This window comes from Phyllobates terribilis, unplaced genomic scaffold, assembly GCF_046119375.1.
Source record: "Phyllobates terribilis strain yellow unplaced genomic scaffold, ASM4611937v1 Scaffold_12__6_contigs__length_324123572, whole genome shotgun sequence".
In the NCBI taxonomy this organism is placed as follows: domain Eukaryota; kingdom Metazoa; phylum Chordata; class Amphibia; order Anura; family Dendrobatidae; genus Phyllobates; species Phyllobates terribilis.
Window position 1 is genome coordinate 164,456,850 of NW_027362772.1, and position 23,834 is coordinate 164,480,683.

Genomic DNA, 23,834 nt, shown 5'->3' on the forward strand with positions numbered 1-23,834 from the left:
ATTATTTTTAATTTGCAACCTGATGGAGGTCAGTATAGATGGACTAATAGACCAAGTCCCACACACTGCTAGAAGCCCAAATATTTTTTCAGAGCTAGATGCAGAAAAAAATTATTTTTAATTTGCAACCTGATGGAGGTCAGTATAGATGGACTAATAGAACAAGTCCCACACGCTGCTAGAAGCCCAAATATTTTTTCAGAGATAAATGAAGAAAAAAAATATTTTTAATTTGCAACCTGATGGAGGTCAGTATAGATGGACTAATAGACCACGTCCCACACACTGCTAGAAGCCCAAATATTGTTTCAGAGCTAGATGCAGAAAAAAATTATTTTTAATTTGCAACCTGATGGAGGTCAGTATAGATGGACTAATAGACCAAGTCCCACACACCGCTAGAAGCCCAAATATTTTTTCAGAGCTAGATGCAGAAAAAAATTATATTCAGTTTGCAACCTGATGGAGGTCAGTATAGATGGACTAATAGAATGATGCTATGCCCAAAAGATTTTACTTCACTAGGTGCAGTAAAAAAATTGGTATTCTATACACAGGTGGTATATCTTGCAACACAGATAGGCTACTCCACTGACTAACACACTCTGCAATAGGCCAAAAAGGATTAGCTTTGCTAGATTCAGCCAAATGCTGTGAAAAAAACTTGCACAGCACTGGCACAGACCTGCCTGGCAAAAACTGATAGGAACTGATGTAACCTAGTCCTGAAAAGGACTCCAATTACAATTAGTCTTTACTCCCACAATCTATCTATTTAAGAGCACAGACCTGCCTGATAAAAGTCGTAGGAAATGCTGTAACCTAGTCCTTAAAAGGACTGCAATCACAACTATTCCCTACTCCCAAGCTATCTGTATATTTGTGCGAAAATTGGCTTGAAATTAACAAGGTATAGTGCACACAGCAACAGCGGTGCCGTCTAACACGCAGCTGCAGCAGTGAGAAAATGGTGGCGACGGGGAAAATGGCTTGGTCTTATAGGGCAAGGACATGTGACATACACTGCCAATCACACATGCCCTTGCTTGTGTGAAAAAAAGCACTTCGCTCCGTGTGTGCGCTGCTGATAGGCTGACAGATTGCACCTCCCCACTGCAAATGCGGGAAAGAGAAAAAAAAATGGAGATCTTCATTGTTCCTGCAGAGATCCATCCCCTGCCCCTCCCCCCGCCCCGCTGTACACTCAAACTGCGTATTAACATTAATTTTCATCATTACTGAGAAAAAATCCAGTTATGATTTTGGTGCACGAACAGTTATCGAACATAACCTCGAACAGCCGAATTTTTTTCAAATTGTTCGTGTTCGCCGACCGGCTCGAACACCGCCCAAAACAGCTCGAATTTGAGATTGGCGAACAGTTCGAGTAGAACAACGCTCATCTCTAGTCTCAATTTTCAATACGTTATCCCCTATTCTATAAATATTGAATAACTTGCTACCTAAGGATTGCAATAATTTGTATCTGAGGCAGAAGTATGAGATACAATATGGAAAGCAGATATAAGTTAGTGACGCGCCCCCTGGGACATATTCCTTTTTGAGGGGAATACCCGGCACCGGATCAGATGGGGGGTTGTAGTCTCCGAGCGGCTGTGACCCGGTCCCGTGCCCAGGGCGTCAAGCTCAGTGTTATGTGGCAGTCCTTACTGATGTTATTAAAGTTCGTTGTGTCGACTACGCCACCCGTTGTGATGCGGTCACTGTGGCCGCCGCTGCAGCAGGGTCCGCTGAGGCTGATGGTGAATGCGCAGCTTGGTGGGATAACCCCCAACGGGAGGGGTATAGCCTCAGAGGGGACAGGCGCAGAGGATGGGGGTTGTGGTGGTGCGGTGCAGCCGGTAATGATGACAGACTCGGGTAGTGCAGTTAAGGGTCTTTACTTACTGCAGATGTTCCTGGTCACTCTAGCTCCAAGTGACCTCCCGAGCCGTGCTGCGTCCACCAGGTCCTGGATCCGGCCAACCCCCAAACAAGTCCGGAGCGTGGCCCTGAGCTCTCCCTCTGTCCTTCCTTCAGCCGTCCCCACCAGTGATTCACCTAAATCCAGCTCCCTCGGGCCTTCTATTGGGCAACCTTTGGCCTCAGGTTCCCTGACCCTCCATGTGGTGTGCCTTCAGGGTGAATGTAGTGGGTGACCGTGACAGACTCTGCCCACGGTCTCCGGTCTCTGGCTGGGGAATGTCTTTACCCCCACCAGCTTGGGTTCCGGTACCCTTCTGCTGACTCCTCACCCGGTGTTCTTATTTGGGTTCTTGGGTCCCTTCTTTGTCCCCCTCTGGGTCTCCTTCTTTACTCCACTCTCTCTCCAGGGCTGTTGTTTCTTTCTGCAGGCTTGTCCTCTGCATCTGACTTACTCTCTGCGTCTGACCCTGATCCTAGTTGGTGCCCTCCTTATATATCCCTCTATGTGTGAGCTCAGGTGACCAGCACCCAATGAGCTCCTACCACTACCCAGACTGCTCCCCCTATCTGCCCCTACACTACATGGGATGTTCCTCCCCCCTCCCACTCCAGCCAGGAACAGGCTCGGTCGCACCTGCACATTTCTAAGTGGGAGTGCCGTCGGCCTGCTCCTCTGGAATGGGATGTATGTAGTGCATGCAGTCTATCTGAGCTCAGTTCCACACTCCATCCTTACCCGGGAGTGGAATATCACACCTCTGGGTTGAGGTGCAATACCCCTGTAGCAGCCGAATCCTCAGGGTGCTACATTCCCCCCTGGTAAATCACAGCACGTCCTCGGGCTGCAAAGACAAAAACACCAAACATACAAATTTTTATAAACATATAAAACTTATAAAATATTATATATATATAAACTTTTTCATATAAACATCATCATAACATTCTCGTCGTCTCTTTCTTTCTTCCTCCTCTGGTCACCGTGCAACTCGTGACCAGGTAAAGTGCGACAGTCTTTTGAAAAACAGTTTCTCATAAAACCAGTAGGGGGCGCCTTAGGAAGCGCAACTATGTACAGGGAAGTTTTGGCCGTTCTCAGTCCCCGGCCAGGTAAAGGGAAAGGGATGGCTGCTCACAGTCCTCAGCCTGGTATGGAAGGGGTCACACAGGTAAACAGTTCACTGGTCCCAACGGGGACTATTTTAGCAGCAACAACAGTTCCAGTTCCTTTATACCCTGATTGGGTAACTATTTACAACCCTTTGTACTATTTCAGTCATAGTACCTTCTAGCCTTGAACCCGTCCGGGTCTTCTGGCTCCTCCTCCCTACACCGCAACTCCTCCTCCGTCAGGCGGTGCACGTGGAGGGCATAAGGTCCCTTGGCACACTTGTGCCGGGTGAACGTTACCTCGTCACCGACGTAGAGGTCACGGCCTTTGTGACCCTCTGGCAGGTGGGACTCGACGTCCCGTCGAGTAACGAAGACGTCACCCATGGTGTTCTGGTCCTTTATGAAGCCCCACCCATGCTGCGCATTAAACTTTATTACCGTCCCGATGGTACGGGGACGATCTGCTGCACGGGGGTCCCTTCTGGTCCGGCTCTTTTGCTCCGCGCTGCGGGTCTGGGCCCATTGCTCTCTGGCCCGCCTCTCCTCCCGCTCTCTCTTGAACTCTGCCAGCTGTTGACGGCAACACTCGGTACGCTCTGCTGCAGCTGCCCGAGTCTCTCCGGTGAACCCCATCAAATCTTCTCCCGTGGGGTCCCACACGAACTGGGCTTCCTCGAGTGGAGGCGAGACCCGAGTCACGGGCTTCGGAGCCGGGATCAGGGGCTCACACAAGGGCCCTAGTCTTTGCTGCCGCTCTAGCTCAGGGTACCCTTCGGGCCAGATGAAGGGCCGCCCGTCCGGCCATGTGAGCTGGCCGAAGAGGTCCTCCCCCAGGTGCGGCACCCTTGGTATTACGGGCGCGGGCGCGGTGGTGATGGCGCCCGGGTTGCCCAGGCCTTGCGGCCAGGCCTGGGGCACCTGGAAGGTGAAGGGCACCGTTAGGACGGCGGCGCCCTGGGCTACCTGGCCTTGCGACCAGGCCGGAGGCTCCGCGGAGGTAGATGGCTCTGCTTTGGATGCGGCGCCCGGAAACGCTAGGCCCTGTGACCAGGCCGGAGGCTCTTCTTCCTGCGCCACGCTCCGGGTCACGACGCGTGACGTCACTGGGGTCGCGACGGCGGCTTCCGGTCGGGGCCTAGTCGGTGGCGGTGTCATGGCGGTCTCGGGTACGGCAGGGGGACTTTCGGGCTCTGCGACGGGGAGCTGGGGCAGGTGGGTGGTCTTCCGGTATGGGGTATAGGCATCCCCCTTACCTGCTGCCATACGTCTCGCTCCCTCTTCTGCGCCGTCTCCTGCCTTGGGTCCTCCCGCGTCATCCGCAGAGGTAGTCGGTGTCTTCTTCCAAGGGAGCGGGTTCCGTGGGCGGATTCCAGCTTGCTGGGCCATCTCCCGGCCCCACTCCGCCAGGATCTCCCTCTGCACTCGGGCCATCCTTCCCGCGAGGCCCTCCAGGGCACTCCGCGCGCACTCCCGATCTCGGGGAAGCTGCGCCAGGATCTCCGCTAAGCCTAGCGGGGTTGTTGACTCTAGCAGGCTCCTGACCATCGGGTCGGTGCTGCTCTGCTCTTCTTCCGGCAGGCTCCTGGCCAGCGGGCCGGTGCTGCTCTGCTCTCCTCCTTCTTCCTTCTGCAGGCTCCTGGCCAGCGGGCCGGTGCTGCTCTGCTGCCGCTCCATTCCCGGGTCTACTCTTCCTCTTCTCGACTCCGGGTGCTCTCGCTCTGGACACCTTGCCTCCGGGTGCGCTCGTTCTAGACTGCTCCAAGCGACACCCATCTTTTCTCTCTTCTTTCGTCTCCTCCCACTTCGAGGGCGGTCCCGGGGCAACTCGGTGACTGTCAGCTCCAGGGGTAGTTCTTTCACGCTGACAGACACCTCCAGCATCACAGTCTCTGTTGGTGGGGGCGGTTTCCACTTTTGGCGCCATTTTCTGTCCTGGCCCACGATGGGAGGTGGCCTCTTGCCCTCCTTTGGCACGCCCATAATGGCGTCCGCTGCTCTTCCAAGGCGGGAAATCTGCGGTTTTGGCGGGAATCGCTTCCCAGTGGCGGGAAACTCGGCAGATGGCGGGAACAAGCTGGAAATGGCGGACAATCGGCGGGAAACGACTGGTGATGGAGTCCGATGGCGTGGACCCTCCGGAACCGGCAGGAGTCTTCTTTCTGAGGTAAACTTGCACTTTTCTTCAGGCACGCAGTACCCGGGTGTTGCGGGCACGTAATCCTGCCGACTACGCCAAAGTTGACGCGCCCCCTGGGACATATTCCTTTTTGAGGGGAATACCCGGCACCGGATCAGATGGGGGGTTGTAGTCTCCGAGCGGCTGTGACCCGGTCCCGTGCCCAGGGCGTCAAGCTCAGTGTTATGTGGCAGTCCTTACTGATGTTATTAAAGTTCATCCTGCCGACTACGCCAAAGTTGACGCGCCCCCTGGGACATATTCCTTTTTGAGGGGAATACCCGGCACCGGATCAGATGGGGGGTTGTAGTCTCCGAGCGGCTGTGACCCGGTCCCGTGCCCAGGGCGTCAAGCTCAGTGTTATGTGGCAGTCCTTACTGATGTTATTAAAGTTCGTTGTGTCGACTACGCCACCCGTTGTGATGCGGTCACTGTGGCCGCCGCTGCAGCAGGGTCCGCTGAGGCTGATGGTGAATGCGCAGCTTGGTGGGATAACCCCCAACGGGAGGGGTATAGCCTCAGAGGGGACAGGCGCAGAGGATGGGGGTTGTGGTGGTGCGGTGCAGCCGGTAATGATGACAGACTCGGGTAGTGCAGTTAAGGGTCTTTACTTACTGCAGATGTTCCTGGTCACTCTAGCTCCAAGTGACCTCCCGAGCCGTGCTGCGTCCACCAGGTCCTGGATCCGGCCAACCCCCAAACAAGTCCGGAGCGTGGCCCTGAGCTCTCCCTCTGTCCTTCCTTCAGCCGTCCCCACCAGTGATTCACCTAAATCCAGCTCCCTCGGGCCTTCTATTGGGCAACCTTTGGCCTCAGGTTCCCTGACCCTCCATGTGGTGTGCCTTCAGGGTGAATGTAGTGGGTGACCGTGACAGACTCTGCCCACGGTCTCCGGTCTCTGGCTGGGGAATGTCTTTACCCCCACCAGCTTGGGTTCCGGTACCCTTCTGCTGACTCCTCACCCGGTGTTCTTATTTGGGTTCTTGGGTCCCTTCTTTGTCCCCCTCTGGGTCTCCTTCTTTACTCCACTCTCTCTCCAGGGCTGTTGTTTCTTTCTGCAGGCTTGTCCTCTGCATCTGACTTACTCTCTGCGTCTGACCCTGATCCTAGTTGGTGCCCTCCTTATATATCCCTCTATGTGTGAGCTCAGGTGACCAGCACCCAATGAGCTCCTACCACTACCCAGACTGCTCCCCCTATCTGCCCCTACACTACATGGGATGTTCCTCCCCCCTCCCACTCCAGCCAGGAACAGGCTCGGTCGCACCTGCACATTTCTAAGTGGGAGTGCCGTCGGCCTGCTCCTCTGGAATGGGATGTATGTAGTGCATGCAGTCTATCTGAGCTCAGTTCCACACTCCATCCTTACCCGGGAGTGGAATATCACACCTCTGGGTTGAGGTGCAATACCCCTGTAGCAGCCGAATCCTCAGGGTGCTACATTAGCATTGACAGTTTTTCCTAATTAGTAAACCATTAAAAGCCATAATTATTTTGTCGCCCATAGACTGAAAAAGAAGAATCCTCCCTTTGTCTAGACCATACTTGCCTCATTTCCTGTACACTTCAGGATAACATGGAAGAAAAAAGCTTTGGGCTACATTCTAGATGAGGCCAACACATAAGGCAGAGTATAGAGCACTTTATGGTCAAACTGTGAGGTGACCAGATAGAAGAGAAGAAAAATAAGTGTCACTCACCGCTGGCTCATTATTTTGATTATTTTGTGCTTTTTTATTCCAAGTTCATATGAGAATACTGAGTGAAGACACATAAATTCGGCTACAGCTGTTTCACATCTAATCATGCTTCATCTGGGCCAGATGATGAAGGACCTGGTGAAGCGTAATTAGAAGCGAAACAGCTGTAGTCTAATCTGTGTGTCTTCACTCTGTATTCACATGTGATCTTGGAATAAAAAGGCACAAAATAATATGTCAACGATGCAAGACACTTATTTTTCTTCTCGTAATTTTTGAAGATTGTATGGCTGCACAGTTGAGCGCCACCACGTCTGGTGCTCTCTTTTAACCAGCATTGATAAATGTAGCGATATATACTTGTGGTAGAGCCGGTCTGCTGATCTTTTGATGCGGTGAGATAATAATAAACCACTTAGACCAACCAATAATTGGCTAATGACCATTTGTAGGAATGCTCGATCCTGAGTATCAACCCTTCCAAACTGGCCAACAATCACCCAACGAACAACAAAAAGTTTGCAAAATTTTTTATGCCAGAGTAAAAATCATTATTAACGGCAGTAAACAACCGCTGATTGGCTTGTGTATAGTAGATCAGTGATCGTTTCATGGCATGGATCGTCACAGATGAAGGAGCTATTAGTGAATAATGACCGGAGTGCAGCCCTGCCACAACTCTGTCTAATGTAGAGCAGTGAGAGGATCCATGATTGGAGTTGGGTCTTCTAAGAAAGGGTCTGACAAGGTGTTTACGGCACATTGGCCATACCATGGACCACCTCTAGCCTGTCCCTAAAATTTGGTCTGTCGAAGTGAGCATACCATGAGTAGACCACTGCCAGCTTAGAACCCATATCACCCAAAATGTTACTTTCAGCAGACCCATAAAAGTGATGGAGAGGGCACAGCTTGTATACCTGACCTATAAGTGTGCCGTCAGAGTCAATAAATCTGGATTTTTCACCATTAATATGTATCCCAACCAGTGTTGCTACATAGCTTAGTCTTTTTGGGATAGTCCGATGAGTGAGCTATTACCTGGTACTGGTAGACGTATTTAGTGTCATGACACTTTCCTAAAAGCAGAGAGAACCAATAAATGGCTGTAAAGAATATTCCAACAACTTAAGAGAGGATACTTTTAATTATTTAGTGGGAAGCGCTCTCTTTTTGTATTCAGCAGCATCTGTCTTTACTTTCACCGTTCACATACTTTACTGAGATAATAATACAGTGGATAGGCTCGTCTCTCATTCATGGAAGATTTGTACAAGTGTGAAAATATTGACCAAAAAATGGTTATTGCTTACTGTAGGTTGTCACAAAGAATAGTGGCAATTTTGTTGATGGATTTAAAATTAATCTGTCACCAAGTTATAGCTACCTCACCTGAGAGCAGCATAATGTAGGGGCAGACACCCTGATTCTAGTGATATATCACTTATTGGGCTGCTTGCTGCAGTTTTGATTAAATTACTGTTTTATCTAGCAGTTCTCTGAATGCTGAGCTCTGTTTAACCCTGCCCACACCTCTGATTGGTAGCTTTCTCTGTACACTGTGCATAGCCAGCCAATCAGTGGTGGGGGCGGGGTTATACAGAGCACATGAATATGGACATGGAACATGACAATTAGTCCTCTAGTGCTAATCTGTTGAAAAAAAACATAGATTTTATCAAAACTACATCAATCAGCCCTTTAAGTGACACATCACAGGAATCAGGGTCCCTGCCCCTAGGCCATGCTGCTCTCAGATTAGGTAGCAGAAATCTGTTTTGTGCTTTGTAATAAATATGGCCATGGCAACCTAGAAAATTAAGTGCCCAAGTCATGAAATTAATTTCCCTGCACATGATGATTGTGTGGCTACATATATTCACATATATGGTGGTTGTGCCATGGGTGACTGGTTATATATATTCATTCACACACACAGAATATAAAGATAGACACCCATGAGCAAATCCCATCCATGTGAATGATCGTATGGAACCATTATTAGCAATGGAAAAGAAAGTATGCATTTTGTATGTTTTCTATTAGTGTACCATGATTTAATGTAAAGATAGAAAATGAGACAGGAAACCATTTTCTGATGTTGGAAAAAAAAAGAATATAAAGAAATAAGAACAAGATGTGTATTGTTGCTGCAGCTGGGAAGAGATGGACCACAAAGATCCAGTGCCACCCAAAACAGGGGAACAAATGAAGCCTTGTGTCACTGTCATTGGACTTTCTTGACTTTCTAAGGAAGGAAGATGAGCCAGTGACCAAAAGTTACCTCTTCTGTCTGTCTACTTTTCTAGGAGGAACCTACATCACTGCTCAGAGGAGGAATAATGTAATACTAATAAGAAATGCAGATATATCAATCATGGTCTTCAGAAAGCTGTTAAAGAGAATCTGTCTGTAGGATGAACCCTCCTAAATAGCTGAATAAAATGACACCTTGATATCTGCGATCCGATGTCTTATTCCAGAGAAATCCACATTTTCTTAATATGTAAATAATCTGTTAAGATCTATGGGCCGGACATAGATCTCCCTGAAAATATGCCTCCAGGGGTTATTTTAAATGAAAGGAGGCATTACCAGTGTGAGACAGGTAGATCATTAGAGCAGACTGTCAGTCATTACATGTCTCACACTAGTAATGCTCCCTTTCATTTAAAATAAGCTCTGGAGGTGGATTCTCAGAGAGATCTATGTCCAGCCCATAGATCTTACCAGATATTAAGAAAATGTGAATTTCTCTGGAATAAAACATCAGATCGCAAATATTGTGGTGTCATTTTATTCAGCTTTAGATGACCTGCATGTCCATATAGACGGCTTAGGAGGGGTGATCCTACTGACAGATTCCCTTTAATTGATTATCAAGAGGCAGCACAAAGGCGCAATACTTAGAACTATTGCATTATAGCACTTTAGTCCTGGGTTTGAATTTATCAAGGACAATATCTCCGTAGGGTTAGTAGGTTCTATTATCTGGAGGTGATCTTCCCAAACTCCAAAACCAAAGTGATACTGATGGCCTATTCTTTAGTGGGGCCTTCCCACCATACAGCTAAGGCTCTGTTCACATATCTGCTGTGACTTTCCATTTTAGAAACAGACAGTATAAGTAATTTGTTGTAGGTGGACACAGAAGGGCCTTATTGATTACTTTGTGGTCCATTTGGCATCAATTTTTTAAGATCGAAAAAAAAGTCCTGCATTTAGAACTTTCGGAAGAAAATGGAACTCGGATGGACCAATAATATTCCATGGAGCACCTTTTCCTCCATTTGCATAACTGATGCAATGGATCACTTATTCCGTTTGTATGTGAAGACGCACTGGAGCTCCAAGTCATTGATTACTACCCAAAACTCCATACATTGCAAAACATTCTTTTAACATACAAAGACAAAAGAAAGATTCCATCTCACTACATTCGCCGTTAGCTCTTGGTTCACCGATCTATACATGTGAGGTCGGTAGTGTTACAGACTTGATAATTCAGCACATGGTCAAACTTTATTCCATATTATTCAAATCTAAAAGCATCAAGTCAATTGGGGTCAGCCAACACATTTCGAACTACTTCGAAACGAGTTGCAAAATTGCTGTGGACTTGGTGTTTTAACCTTTGATAGTTTGAAGTTTTTAGGTGGAATGGACCATATGCTGGATTGTTTTGACATGGTGGCCTATGGATAAAGTATGTCAAAGTACTGCATACAGTGACATTTGTCAGCCCTTTATGTGCGGCACATACCTCATACTGTATATTTATACCAATGTCTTTCCTAACAGTTTCACTCTTTCCACTGTACCCATTAGATACAAAGAAAGTGTAGAACTCCATAAATATCTAGGAAAGTTGAAAAAACTCAATGTTCTTGATTTCTTTTCTCCTTTCTGGTAGAAGTATAACCACGGGGGGTTGTACATCAGTTGGTACATTCAGAGAACACCTGCTTAATGTGGGACTTGTCAGACATAAGTAATATTTCCCATAGGATGGATGACAAGCTTTGAAGACTTAATTTTTCACTTCGTCTGATATGTGTTGCGAGGTGATGACTCGGAATAAGGATTTATCCTTTAGAGCTGATACATTTAATCTCTTCAGTACTAGATGGGATTGCAGAGAATGGCTCTGTGTTGTATGGTAGACTAGGTAGCTTACGATGAGCTGCTGTAGTCAAGGGGCAAACATATTAGAGAATCATCAAAGCTAACCCAAAAGTAAAGAGCATCTCTTATAGAAAAGTTATCCAGGTAACTAATTGGCATATGGGAAAATAGAAAAGGCTTGCCATAAATCCTTTTTCTTTATGTTCAATGCTCATACACAACTGGGCATGGGAAATGAGGCATGAAAGCAGTTTTGGCCATTAGAAGGACATGGTTTTGAAAAAATTGACCCCATTGTACTTGAACCACAATCTAGGATCCCATGCACCACCAATTCTAAAAAAACTAAAGTATGGATAATATAGCAGTGTGAAAGTAATAGGTACCTTGTCGTAGATGTATCTGAGCTAATATCTTAGTTGACCCGACATGGATCTAAAAACCTCAATAAACATTATATGAAAGTTGGTCAAACCAGCCAATGTTAGATAATCAACTGTTCCCTCTAAAGTATATAGGGGCCTCACAACTCTCTTCCAACAGCTTATGGTAGGGGAAAGAAGAATTGAGCAGTTGGAGTCTTAACATTCGATCTTTTTGTTTTCAGGGGAGATGTCACTATACAAAAGTCTACGAGTGGCATTCCCTCTCCCGATTGGAAATACTTGAATGTTTGGTTGAGCACTCGTGTGTAGGGAGTTGGGATAGATAGAGTCTGCCAAGTGAACGTTCGGCTGACAGTTATCTCATGAGTATCTCCAGATGAAAGCTTTTTTGACAACCTCATTGTAACGGATCTGGGAGGTGGAACCTCTGAGCAACTATACAAGGGGGCAGTCCTTGTAAGGAAGCGGGTGGCTCCCAGGGAAGGCGGGCAGGTAGTCACGGCTAGTGACGGGGACAGTCTCTGGTTAGAAGGGCAGGAGGTCACGGCAAGTGACGGGGACAGTCTCTTGACAGGCGGGTGGTCACGGCAAGTGACGGCAGAGCCTCCAGGTAGGCTAGCAGGCAGGTAGCAGGTGGATGCTCCCAGGTGAAAGGGCAAGAGTCTCTGGACAGGCAGGTGGTCACAGCACGTGACGGCGGAGCCTCCAGGTAGGCTAGCAGGCAGGTAGCAGGTGAGCGCTCCCAGGTGAGCGGGCAAGAGTCTCTGGACAGGCAGGTGGTCACAGCACGTGACGGCGGAGCCTCCAGGTAGGCTAGCAGACAGGTAGTAGGTGAGCGCTCCCAGGTGAGCGGGCAGGCTAGTCCATAGACAGACTGACAGGTGTCGGAAGGCAGACCGTCGGACCGCAGGCTTGCAAGCAGGTAAGCGGATATCAGGCAGGTATCAAGCAGGAATCTGGCAGGTGACTGGCAGGTAACAAGCAGGAATCTGGCAGGTGACTGGCAGGTAACAAGCAGGAATCTGGCAGGTGACTGGCAGGTAACTGGTAACGGGACCTGAGGGCTGAAGCAGAGTGAAGGCTTTGCAACAACATTGCTCGGGCACCTCCATTTTGGAGGAGGTGCCTTATATATGGGAGGTCCTCCGGCAATTGGCCAGGGACTCCTTAGGACGGCGCGCGCGGTCCCTTTAAGAGAGGGGGAGCGCGCCCGCGCGCGCCCTAAGCACACTGCCGGGGAAGGAGCGCGTGCCGGAAGCAGCGGGGAGAGAAGCGCTGGAGGACGCCGTGCCAGGAGCGGGGAGGTGAGAGGAACGGCGTCTCTGCCTAGTACGGGGCAGAGACGCCGATGCTACAGTACCCCCCCCTTTAGGCCCCCTCTTTTTTTGGCAAGAAAGAAATTTTTCAAGGAGAAGCGGGGCATTGATGTTCTCCCTGGGTTCCCAAGTTCTCTCCTCAGGACCAAACCCCTTCCAATCTACCAGAAAAAAGGTTTTTCCTCTTACCCTCTTGGAGGCCAGAATACTCTCTACCTCAAAGACGTCATCAGCGGAAACCGGAGCAGGAGGGGCACCTGGATTATTGGAAAAAGAGTTAAAGACAACGGGTTTGAGGAGAGATATGTGGAAGGAGTTGGGAATCCGTAGGGTGGCCAGGAATTTTAATTTGTAGGCCTCAGGGTTAATTTGCCTAAGGACTTCGAAGGGACCGATGAATCGAGGGCCCAACTTGAAGGAGGGTACTTTGAGCCGCACATGTTTGGACGAGAGCCAAACCTTGTCTCCCGGACGGAATTGAGGCGGATCCAGACGTCTCTTATCAGCATATCTCTTCATCCGCTCAGAGGACAGAAGAAGAGCGGACCTGGTACTCTCCCAAATAGTAGAAAATTCGCTGACAAGAGACTCCGCAGCAGGGTTGTCCACAGAAACGGAGACAGGAAGTGGAATCCGGGGATGTTGGCCACCGACTATAAAGAACGGGGATTTGGAAGAGGATTCGCTCTCATGGTTATTGTAAGAGAATTCGGCCCATGGTAGGAGATCCACCCAGTCCGAATGGTGTGCATTAACGAAGTGCCGGAGGTAACTGGTCAGGATCTGATTGATCCGCTCCACTTGACCATTGGACTGTGGGTGGTAAGTGGAGGAGAAGTCCAGGGTGATGTCTAGCAGCTTACATGTGGCTCTCCAGAAGCGTGAGGTGAACTGAACCCCACGATCCGACACGATGTGGAGGGGCAGGCCATGGAGACGGAAGATGTGGCGGATAAAGTCTTTAGCCAGCTCGGGTGCAGATGGGAGACCAGGCAGGGGAATGAAGTGGGCCATCTTAGAAAAGCGGTCAGCAACAACCCAAATGACTGTGCAACTGGCAGAAATAGGAAGATCGGTGATAAAGTCCATAGCAATGTGCTGCCAAGGAGCAGCAGGTACGGGAAGGGGCAGAAGATGGGCGGCTGGTAGATGTCTGGGAACTTTGTTACGGGCACAGGATGAGCAGGCCGCGATGAAGTCTACCACGTCCTTACGCAGGGTAGGCCACCAGTAATGCCGGGTAATGAGTTGGAAGGTCTTCTTTTGGCCAGCATGGCCAGCTAGTTTAGAAGAATGTCCCCAGCGAAGAACCCTCTCCCGATCTGGTACAGCTACAAACGTCTTACCGGGTGGGAGACGAGTCAGATCCAAGGGGGCCACATTCATCACCTTGGAGGAGTCGATGATGTGCGTAGGCTCCTTCTCTTGATCGGAGGACAGGAAGGACCGGGACAAGGCATCAGCTTTGACGTTCTTGTCAGAAATGAAGAATGAAGTCGAAGCGGGCAAAAAACAACGCCCACCGGGCCTGGCGAGGATTGAGTCTCTGGGCATTTTGGAGATATGCCAGGTTTTTGTGATCCGTGTAGATAATTACCGGGCAGAGAGCCCCTTCAAGCAGATAGCACCAGTCCCCCAGTGCCAATTTGATGGCTAGCAATTCATGGTCTCCTATGGAGTAGTTGTGCTCAGACGAGGAGAAGATTTTGGAGAAGAAGCCGCAGGTTACCATTCTCCCGGTAGAAGATTTTTGGGTGAGTACCGCTCCGGCTCCGGAGGAGGAGGCATCAACCTCCAGGTAGAATTGTTTATTACAGTCTGGACGGTGCAGGACGGGAGCAGAGGCGAAGGCTTTCTTTAAGGAAAGGAAGGCCTCCTCGGCTTCAGGCGACCATGTCCTGGGATTAGCCCCCTTACGGGTAAGTGCAGATATGGGAGCAGTCCGAGACGAGAAGTGTGGGATGAAAAGACGATAGTAATTAGTGAAGCCCAGGAATCGCTGTATCGCCTTCAAACCTTCAGAACGAGGCCATTTTAGAACGGAAGAGAGCTTCTCGGGATCCATTTGCAGACCTGTCTGGGAGATGACATAGCCCAAGAACGGTAGGGAGGTCTGGTCGAAGAGGCACTTCTCGTATTTGGCATAGAGGTGGTTCTGCCGAAGCCTAAGCAGGACCTGACGAACATCCCTTCGGCGTGTGGGGAGATCCAGAGAGAAGACCAAGATATCGTCCAGGTATACCACTACGCCGGAGTACAGGAGGTCACGGAAGATGTCGTTGACTAGTTCTTGAAAGATAGCGGGAGCATTACAGAGACCGAAGGGCATCACAAGGTACTCATAGTGACCGTCCCGGGTATTGAATGCCGTCTTCCACTCGTCTCCTTGACGGATACGGACCAGGTTATATGCTCCTCGTAGATCCAGCTTGGAGAAGATCCTGGCGCCCTTGAGACGGTCAAACAATTCGGAGATGAGCGGCAGGGGGTATTTGTTTTTTACTGTGATGAGATTGAGTCCTCTGTAGTCAATACAGGGACGTAGCGAGCTGTCTTTCTTTTTGACAAAGAAGAATCCGGCTCCAGCCGGGGAGGTAGATTTTCAGATAAATCCCCTAGCCAGATTCTCTTCAATGTACTCAGACATGGCCCGGGTCTCGGCTGCAGACAACGGGTAGATACGCCCATGGGGAGGAGTGGTGCCAGGTACCAGGTCGATCGGGCAGTCATATGGCCTATGGGGTGGCAACGTCTCTGCTTCCTTCTTACCGAAGACGTCCGCATAGGGCCAGTAAGGAGCCGGGAGACCTGGTAAATTAGCTGGAGTAGGCGAAGGGCGAGCTGGGCGGACCGGAACCAGGCCGGTCCTATGGCAGTCTGGACCCCATCGGAGTACTTCACCGGATCGCCAGTTCAATACGTGGTCACGGCAAGTGACGGCAGAGCCTCCAGGTAGGCTAGCAGGCAGGTAGCAGGTGGACGCTCCCAGGTGAGCGGGCAAGAGTCTCTGGACAGGCAGGTGGTCACAGCACGTGACGGCGGAGCCTCCAGGTAGGCTAGCAGACAGGTAGTAGGTGAGCGCTCCCAGGTGAGCGGGCAGACTGGTCCATAGACAGACTGACAGTTGTCGGAAGGCAGACCGTCGGACCGCAGGCTTGCAAGCAGGTAAGCTGATATCAGGCAGGTATCAAGAAGGAATCTGGCAGGTGACTGGCAGGTAACAAGCAGGAATCTGGCAGGTGACTGGCAGGTAACAAGCAGGAATCTGGCAGGTGACTGGCAGGTAACTGGTAACGGGACCTGAGGGTTGAAGCAGAGTGAAGGCTTTGCAACAACATTGCTCGGACACTTATATGGGAGGTCCTCCGGCAATTGGCCGGGGACTCCTTAGGACGGCGCGCGCGGTCCCTTTAAGAGAGGGGGAGCACACTGCCGGGGAAGGAGCGCGTGCCGGAAGCAGCGGGGAGAGAAGCACTGGAGGACGCCGCGCCAGGAGCGGGGAGGTGAGAGCGACGTCATCTCTGCCTAGTACGGGGCAGAGACGCCGATGCTACACTCATGACTTTGACCTTCCCACCAGTGAGAAGCTCAGCTCTTCAAATGGTTTTTTGTCCTCTCATTTTGGTACTGTTTATTATCTGCTTCTTGACATATATGCAATTTTGTAAAGACAATAAACTACCGGTTACTGCATTGAAAAGTTTTGGTAGTTAGTTGGTCTGGAGTGTTCAGGTGTGTGCTAACACAATGCAGGAAAAACATCAGCAATGAGCTCAAAAAAGCAATTGTTGCTGCCTCTTTCACAAGCAATTTTGAGTTCATCATTGTACAGGGAGAAAGATTATTTATGATTGGAAATCATTTAAGACCGTTGTCAATATTCCCAGGAATGGATATCCCAATAAATACACCTCTAGGTCAGATTGTACAAAGCTCAAAAAAAAAATACCCAAAGAGCTACAGCTCAGACTCCAAAGGCCCTCTGTAAGCAAGTTGAATATTCAAGTACATGACAATACAAGTAGAAAAGACTGAACAAGTATGGCTTGTTTGGAAGGGTAGCCAGAAGAAAGTGTCTTCTTACTAAAAAAGAACATGGCAGCATGCTAAAGCTAAAGTTTTCAGAATTGCATCTGTACAAACCAAAAGACTTTTGGCGCAATGTCCTTTGGACAGATGCGACCAAAGTGGAAATGTTTCACCATAAAAAAATCAAACACAACATATCAGCACAATCACCTCATATCAAGCACAGTGGTGGAAGGTTGATGATTTTAGGTTCTTTTGAAGCCACAGAACCTGGGAACTTTGCTGTTGCAGTCATTAAGTTGATTCTTCTTTACTGTAAGAGCAGTGAGACTATGGAACTCTGATACATAATGTTGTAATGGTTGATTCTCTACTAAAATTCCAAAAAGGCCTGTTTGCCTTTCTTGAATAATATAATGCTACAGGCTATGGGCACTAGATTCTGTGATGGGGCGATGGGCACTAGATTCTGTGATGGGGCTTTGATCCAAGGAACCTGTTTGGGTGCCATATGTGGAGTCGGGAAGGAATTTTTCCCCTATTATGGAGCAATTAGGGTCTGCTTCATGGGGTTGATGGACTTAAGTCTACAACCTTAAAAACAATGAAACTATGTAATAAAGTATTTTAGGATCAAATGTGAGGCCATCTATACAAGCTAAAGCTTGGGCTCAACTGAGTCATGCAATAAGACAATGACCCCAAGCACATCAGTAAATCTATATCAAAGAGTCTGAAAAAGAAAGGAATCAATGTGTTGTAATGGCCCTTATCAAAGTCCAGACCTCAACCTGTTTACGGTGTTTTTGGCAGGACCTCAAGAGATCTGTGCATAAAGAAATGATCACAAAATTCAATGCCAATCAGTTTCTGCGAATAGTATGAAATGGGAAACTCGTAGAAGTATGGTGCCGATCAGCATCCGCTGACTGGTTGACTGACTGTAGTGATCAAAACAGCCCCCCCAATGGATGTTGACACCAAGAGATTGATGGGGAACACATCACATAGGGTGCAAAAGTGGAGTCAGTCTAGGAGGTGAATATAGGTGTTTTTTTATTTATTTCCCCCTTTTTGAAATTTTACAACATCTTTAGTGCCCAAGTTACAACTCATTGATGATATTTTACCCGGATACATGCAAAAGAAAAGTCATTCAGAACTGTCAAAAAATTATTCCAGTTCTGGTTTGCCGGGTAGTCTAGAGTTAGTCCCAGTCCCAGTTCATGCCTTTGCAACTTTTCGGAATGGTGGTCCATAAATTCAAAACCTGAAGAGGTAGAAGGGGGATGGAGTAGATTTTTTTTGCAGATTTATACTTTCCCAAATTTTACTTGACTTTACATTAAGGCAAATTCTGTCCATCAGCAAATCTAACACCTTGGTGGTCCCAGTCACGGGCGGACACAGACAGAAGAGGACCCCTGTGCAAGAACAGGATATGGGCCCTTTGCAGTCCAATAGCTCCTCATAATGCACAATTCCACCTGTTTTGGAGATGGAGTGGACCCCGCTCCCTCTTGGGCCCCTGTGGGGCTAGACAGGTTGCACCAATGGTATATCCACCCCTAGTCCCAGTATTAGCGGATTATTTCTATCTTACATGAGTACACCAGACATTTTCTATTAGTTTCACCTTGTACACTTTTAAACAGATTCAATTTCACCCAATGCATTGCGATGGCGACTTACCAGCATATGATGACTGCTGCGACGCAGCTCCAGGTGATGCAGCAGACCCGATTGCTCTTTGAGTCTTCTTCTTCCTGAGGACTGCAGCAGCAGAATCTGATTAAATACACACAGATTAAGACAAGGCTGATGGCCAGGCAAAGTCCTGCAATGCCGGCTAAGAAAAGAAGAGCCTAGAGGACAGAAGAGAAAACATATATTTAGGATTCAGATGTTACAGTATGTTCCAGCATTCCTTGCATAGTCTGATAGGAAATCAGACCAAGAGGTTTCTCAAAAATCCCATATATCAATTCTCATTTATGGCAGGTCAAATTTGTTCACATATATAAATATAAACTGTATATATCTAGTGCAAATACTGTCTGGTTATAGAGCCACAGCTTTTGAGGAAGTATATCAGCAAAAAATTATTATTCAATCCAATCACAGGTACTGGGTGCACCCTTGATGGGGCCGAGCAGTTTTCAGGACTGGCCCACAGGAGAACAGGGGAATCCTCCGGTGGGCCACCACCCTCTTATATGAGCAGTAGTTGGCACAATATTCTTGAATCACTATGTACAGACAAAGGCAGCATCTTATTCATTTAATCATCTACCAGATAATTGTTATATAAATTTGTGATTGAGGAGACTGTCATATTTGAATGTAGCTGAAAAGTGGGGCCCTGGAGTTGGTTACTGGTGGGCCCTTGGCACCCTAGTCCAACACTGGGTTCAGTGCACCTTCCCCCTATCCAGAGCCTTCATTAACTTATTTAAAAGTAGACTTGTCAATGAAGGAGGAGGACGGCAAAGTCACAGTGACATTGTCTCCCTAACAAGGGGTGATGCCATGCCTGGAAGCAAGGAGGGGTCCCCTAATCAGGTTTACCCACATACAACACTTTCCTGGCTCCAGACCAGAAAGGGGAGCTCCTCCCCTTAGCAACTGGAACCTGCAGGTGGAGTTAGTAAGAGTGAGTTGAGAGCAGTTGAAGACAGGACAGTGACGAGGAAGGACCTGGGGATGGGAGCTGTGTACAAGCTCGCCCCAGAGGAAAGAAGTGCAGAAGAACTGGACACCGGAGTGCGAGGTTTTGCGGCACTGAAGACCCAGCAGCAGAATCCAGAGGGCAGGAGACTGCAGGTCTCCTGGCCGCATCAGACGCCCGGCGGCACAGCAGCACCATAGGGCCCAGCACCGCCACATGGGAGCGACACTTAAGGAAGGCCCGAGCTGCCTGCCATACAGGTGAGGAAAAAGACGTTTTACTCAGGGACGAGAGTCGCAGCATAGCTACAAGCAGCAGGGCCAAAGAGATTAGCGCAGAGGGAAGGCCTACAACTTCACCTGGCAAGGTGGATTCCCAACTTGCTTCCAGGCCACCCGGACCTCTACTACCAGCTAGTACCGGTGCCACGGTATGCCTAATAACTGCAAGTAAACATAAGAGGAAACCGCCATTAACGTTGTGGACTGGTCATTATCTGCACCATCACCTGCACTACACCGCACCAACAACATCTACCCTATAGAATCACTATATCCTGCCCTGGAGCTAAGCTCTGCCTGTGGAGAGCTGAACCAACTCTGCTGTGTCACCATCAGCTCCAGAGGATCTGCACCGCAGCGGCGGCCCCATATAGCCGCATACCACAGGTGGCGTCACGAATATTATCTCTATAAAAACTTTATTCCCCTTTTACTTTTCCCATTAATTGACCGCCCTGGATCAAGGACCTAGTCACTGCCAACGTGACATCCTCCAGCATTGACCGGCCCGGCTACCGAGTACCCCATGACACAGGGGGCACGTCATACTTGGCGTCACGAACAGGATTCGAAGCCCGGTATAACCGGGTCCTGTGTGCCATAGACTTTGTGGAACTGTGTCATCACGTCATTTGCCGTCAGCTGAGGGGAAGCAGGAGGCCCCGATCTGGAACCGTCGGGTAAGCGATCCCTCTTGCCTGCAGAGCAGCATACTGGTACGTCAGCAGACACACAGGACCTGGCTGAGGTTCACTAGGGGGGAGGAAAATGCCCAACCTGGGAGAGGATTAAGCCATGGGCGCGGCTGCCGCCACTGTAATGCCGTTATCAATGCCATATATACCAGGAGCAGCGTGGTTGCCCCAGTACTCAGGGGAGTCGCACACCCTGGGCAACTTTAAGGAGAGACTGCGCTACTTGTTCCAAGTGTACCCTCTGTCTGAGGAGCAGAAAGTCAGCATCCTTATAGGCCAGCTAATCGGTGCAGCCCAGAGAGAGGTGAAGTCCTGGCCAGGCAGGGACAAAAGCACTGTTAAGGAAATACTGGCCCAGTTAAAGGATACCTTTGACATCTGAACAGCAGTAGAGATGAAAATTAAGTTCTACGGGTGCAAACAAAGGGTGCAGGACAGTGTACGGGACTATGCTCTAAACCTGCAGGAGGCGCTGCAGGCCATTAAACAGGTAGACCCCGACAGTGTGCGAGACGAGGACAGATTGCTAACTGAGCAATTTATTGAGGGGCTCCTGTCTAACGCTCACCGGACACAGCTGCGCATTATAGCTCTGAAAAACCCTGATCTGGACTTTGTGCAATTTAAAGACCGGGCCATCCGGGTGCTGCGAGAATCAACCCCAAGTGGCACTGCACCCCTCCAGCGCCCAGCTATCACATACCACCAGGAGGTGGCATCCTTTTCCCCGGCACCTGTGGAGGCTGACACGCAGACCCTAGATAATAACCCCTCTGCAGACCTATGCCTTTAGGTCCAGGAGCTGACCAAAAGTGTGGCTACACTAGCCAAAACCGTGCAGACCATGCAAGTGTCTCCAAAGGAAAGAATCCAGTTGGCTTCCAGTCCAGATGACGTCCCATGGCGACGGCAGAGAAGGATTCCACCGACCAGAGGGAGAAACACCGATTGCTACGACCAGAACGGACAACCCATATGTCGTTGCTGTCAAAAGGCGGGGCACCTTGCAAGATTATGCAATTTAAACGAGCAACCCCTGGGGCAGAGGGCCAACCTCCAGGAGTAAGACGACCAGGCCCACAAAGCTGGCGAAACAAGTACATGGGAGGACGACCGGTCCTACCTGTAGTGCTTGATGGCATCCTGATGAACACATTGCTGGACACTGGTTCCCAGGTGACAATGATGCCATATATCCTTTTCAAATGATACTGGACTGTTTCAGACAATACCCGCAGTCCAGATGAACATATTAACATCTTTGCCAGCAATGGTCAGCCCTTGCCTCAGGTGGGGTATAAAGAGGTGACCATAAAGGTTGGCCGAGTAGAATTGCTATCACAAGGAATGATTATTGTTGATATTGATCGCTGAGAAAGTCATCCTATGATAACTATAGGCACCAGTGTGATAGAGAATTGTCTTGGGGAAATGATTGTTTTGTTGCAACAGGTCGCAGAGACTGCCAGTTCCAGTCAACAGCAAGTTCTGCAGAAGGAGATCAGAGCCCTGATGCAAAGACAACAGGTAGAACTGTCTGGTGGAGAAGTTGGCAGTGTCAGGATGAGTGATCCATTCCCCATAGCAATGCCCCCTAGGAGTGAAATGTTAATATGGTGTCGGGCAGCAATAGGTCTCAGGGGTCAAGATTATCAGGCCCTGGTAGAACCCGTGTACTCTGACAATAGGCCCACCATCTTGACAGCCAGGGGTGTAGTCGATGTCCGCAAGGGGAGAGTACCAATAAGTATCCTGAATTGTGGGGACAAAGAGGTCCATTTACCCCGGTATGCCACTCTTGCTAAGCTGTTCACTGTCAGTAACAACGCAATAAAGACAGTGGAACCCTTGCCTCCGTCCAAACCGGCGAAGGACAATGGCTCCAAGGGGCAGATGGAAGATTGGTGTCAGAAGCTAAAAGTAGGCACTGACTCCACTCCTTTGCACCAAAAGCATGGGGTGTACTGGGTGGTCCAAGAATATGAGCGAGTCTTTAGCAAACACCCAACAGACTTTGGGCAGGTAAAAGGGGTCCAACATCATATCCCCACAGGAGATCATCCGCCCATTAAAGAGAGGTACCTGCCTGTACCCCCAGCTCACTATCAATGTGCCAAAGGAATGTTACGGGAGATGAAGGAGGCTGGGATGATCAGAGATAGTTGTAGCCCCTGGGAAGCTCCATTAGTTCTCGTTAGAAAGAAAGATGGTACAATGAGAATGTGTGTTGATTATAGGCAGATTAACTGCATTACACATAAGGACGCCTACCCATTACCCTGAATTGAGGAATCATTAGCTGCACTGAGATCCGCTAACTATTTCTCCACTTTAGATCTCACCAGTGGGTATTGGCAGGTTCCCGTGGCAGAGGCGGACAGAGAGAAGATCGCGTTTACAACACCAATGGGCCTCTGTTAGTTCAACTGCATGCCATTCGGGCTCTGCAACGCCCCCGGAACCTTCCAGCGGTTAATGGAGTGTTGCCTGGGACACAAAAACTTCGAAACCATTCTGCTGTACCTAGAAGATATAATCGTCTACTCAAAGACATACGAAGACCACCTAGAGCACCTGGTAGAGGTGTTTGAAGCCCTATCTAGTTATGGCCTGAAAGTAAAGCAGTCCAAGTGCCACCTGGTGAAGCCCAAGGTGCAGTACCTAGGCCATGTGGTAAGCGCCGAAGGTGTAGCACCAGACCCTGAAAAAGTCACCATGATCAAGGACTGGCCAAGACCCTCCACTATAAAGGAAGTGCGGCAGTTCCTCGGGCTGGTAGGCTACTACAGGAGATTCATCAAAGGTTTCACCAAGATAGCGGCACCCATGCAGGACTTCTTAGAGGACCAGTCCAAAAGGGCCAAGAACCTGAATCCTCCATTCAAATGGGGTAAACCAGAAGACGAATCCTTCACTCGACTGAAAGTGGCTCTTACTGGAGACGAAGTCCTGGCCTACCCCGACTATGGCCAACCCTTTATACTCCATACGGTTGCCAGCAACGTGGGATTTGGAACGGTGCTATCCCAGGTACAGCAGGGTAGAGAGAGAGTGATTGCCTATGCCAGCAGTAAACTCCTTCCTACAGAAAGGAACCCTTACAACTATAGTTTCTTTAAGTTGGAGTTTTTAGCCATAGTCTGGGCTGTAACAGAGCGCTTCAAACACTACCTCGCCTTCTCCAGATTTACAGTCTTCACGGACAACAACCCGCTGATGCACCTGGAGACTGCGAAGCTTGGTGCCCTAGAACAAAGATGGATGGCTCGACTGTCCAACTACGTGTTTAACATCAAGTATCGGGCGGGGCATAAAAACTCTAATGCTGATGCGCTGTCCAGCATGCCCAACTTGCCAGATGGGGGAGAAGATCCAGAAGAGTTGGAGGAGATAGAGCTACCCGCTTTCCATCGTCACAG

The 23,834-nt window shown here is 49.2% G+C and overlaps 1 protein-coding gene across 2 annotated transcripts in view; it reads right to left on the minus strand.

The window, feature by feature from the left end:
• The window catches only part of TTYH1 (tweety family member 1), a 240,303-nt gene that overhangs the window by 131,630 nt on the left and 84,839 nt on the right, over nt 1-23,834 (minus strand). For both annotated transcript variants that reach the window (XM_073656482.1, XM_073656483.1), the window contains exon 2: nt 18,464-18,636. In XM_073656482.1, coding sequence (XP_073512583.1) covers nt 18,464-18,636 — 173 coding nt within the window. The remainder of the gene's footprint in view (nt 1-18,463; nt 18,637-23,834) is intronic.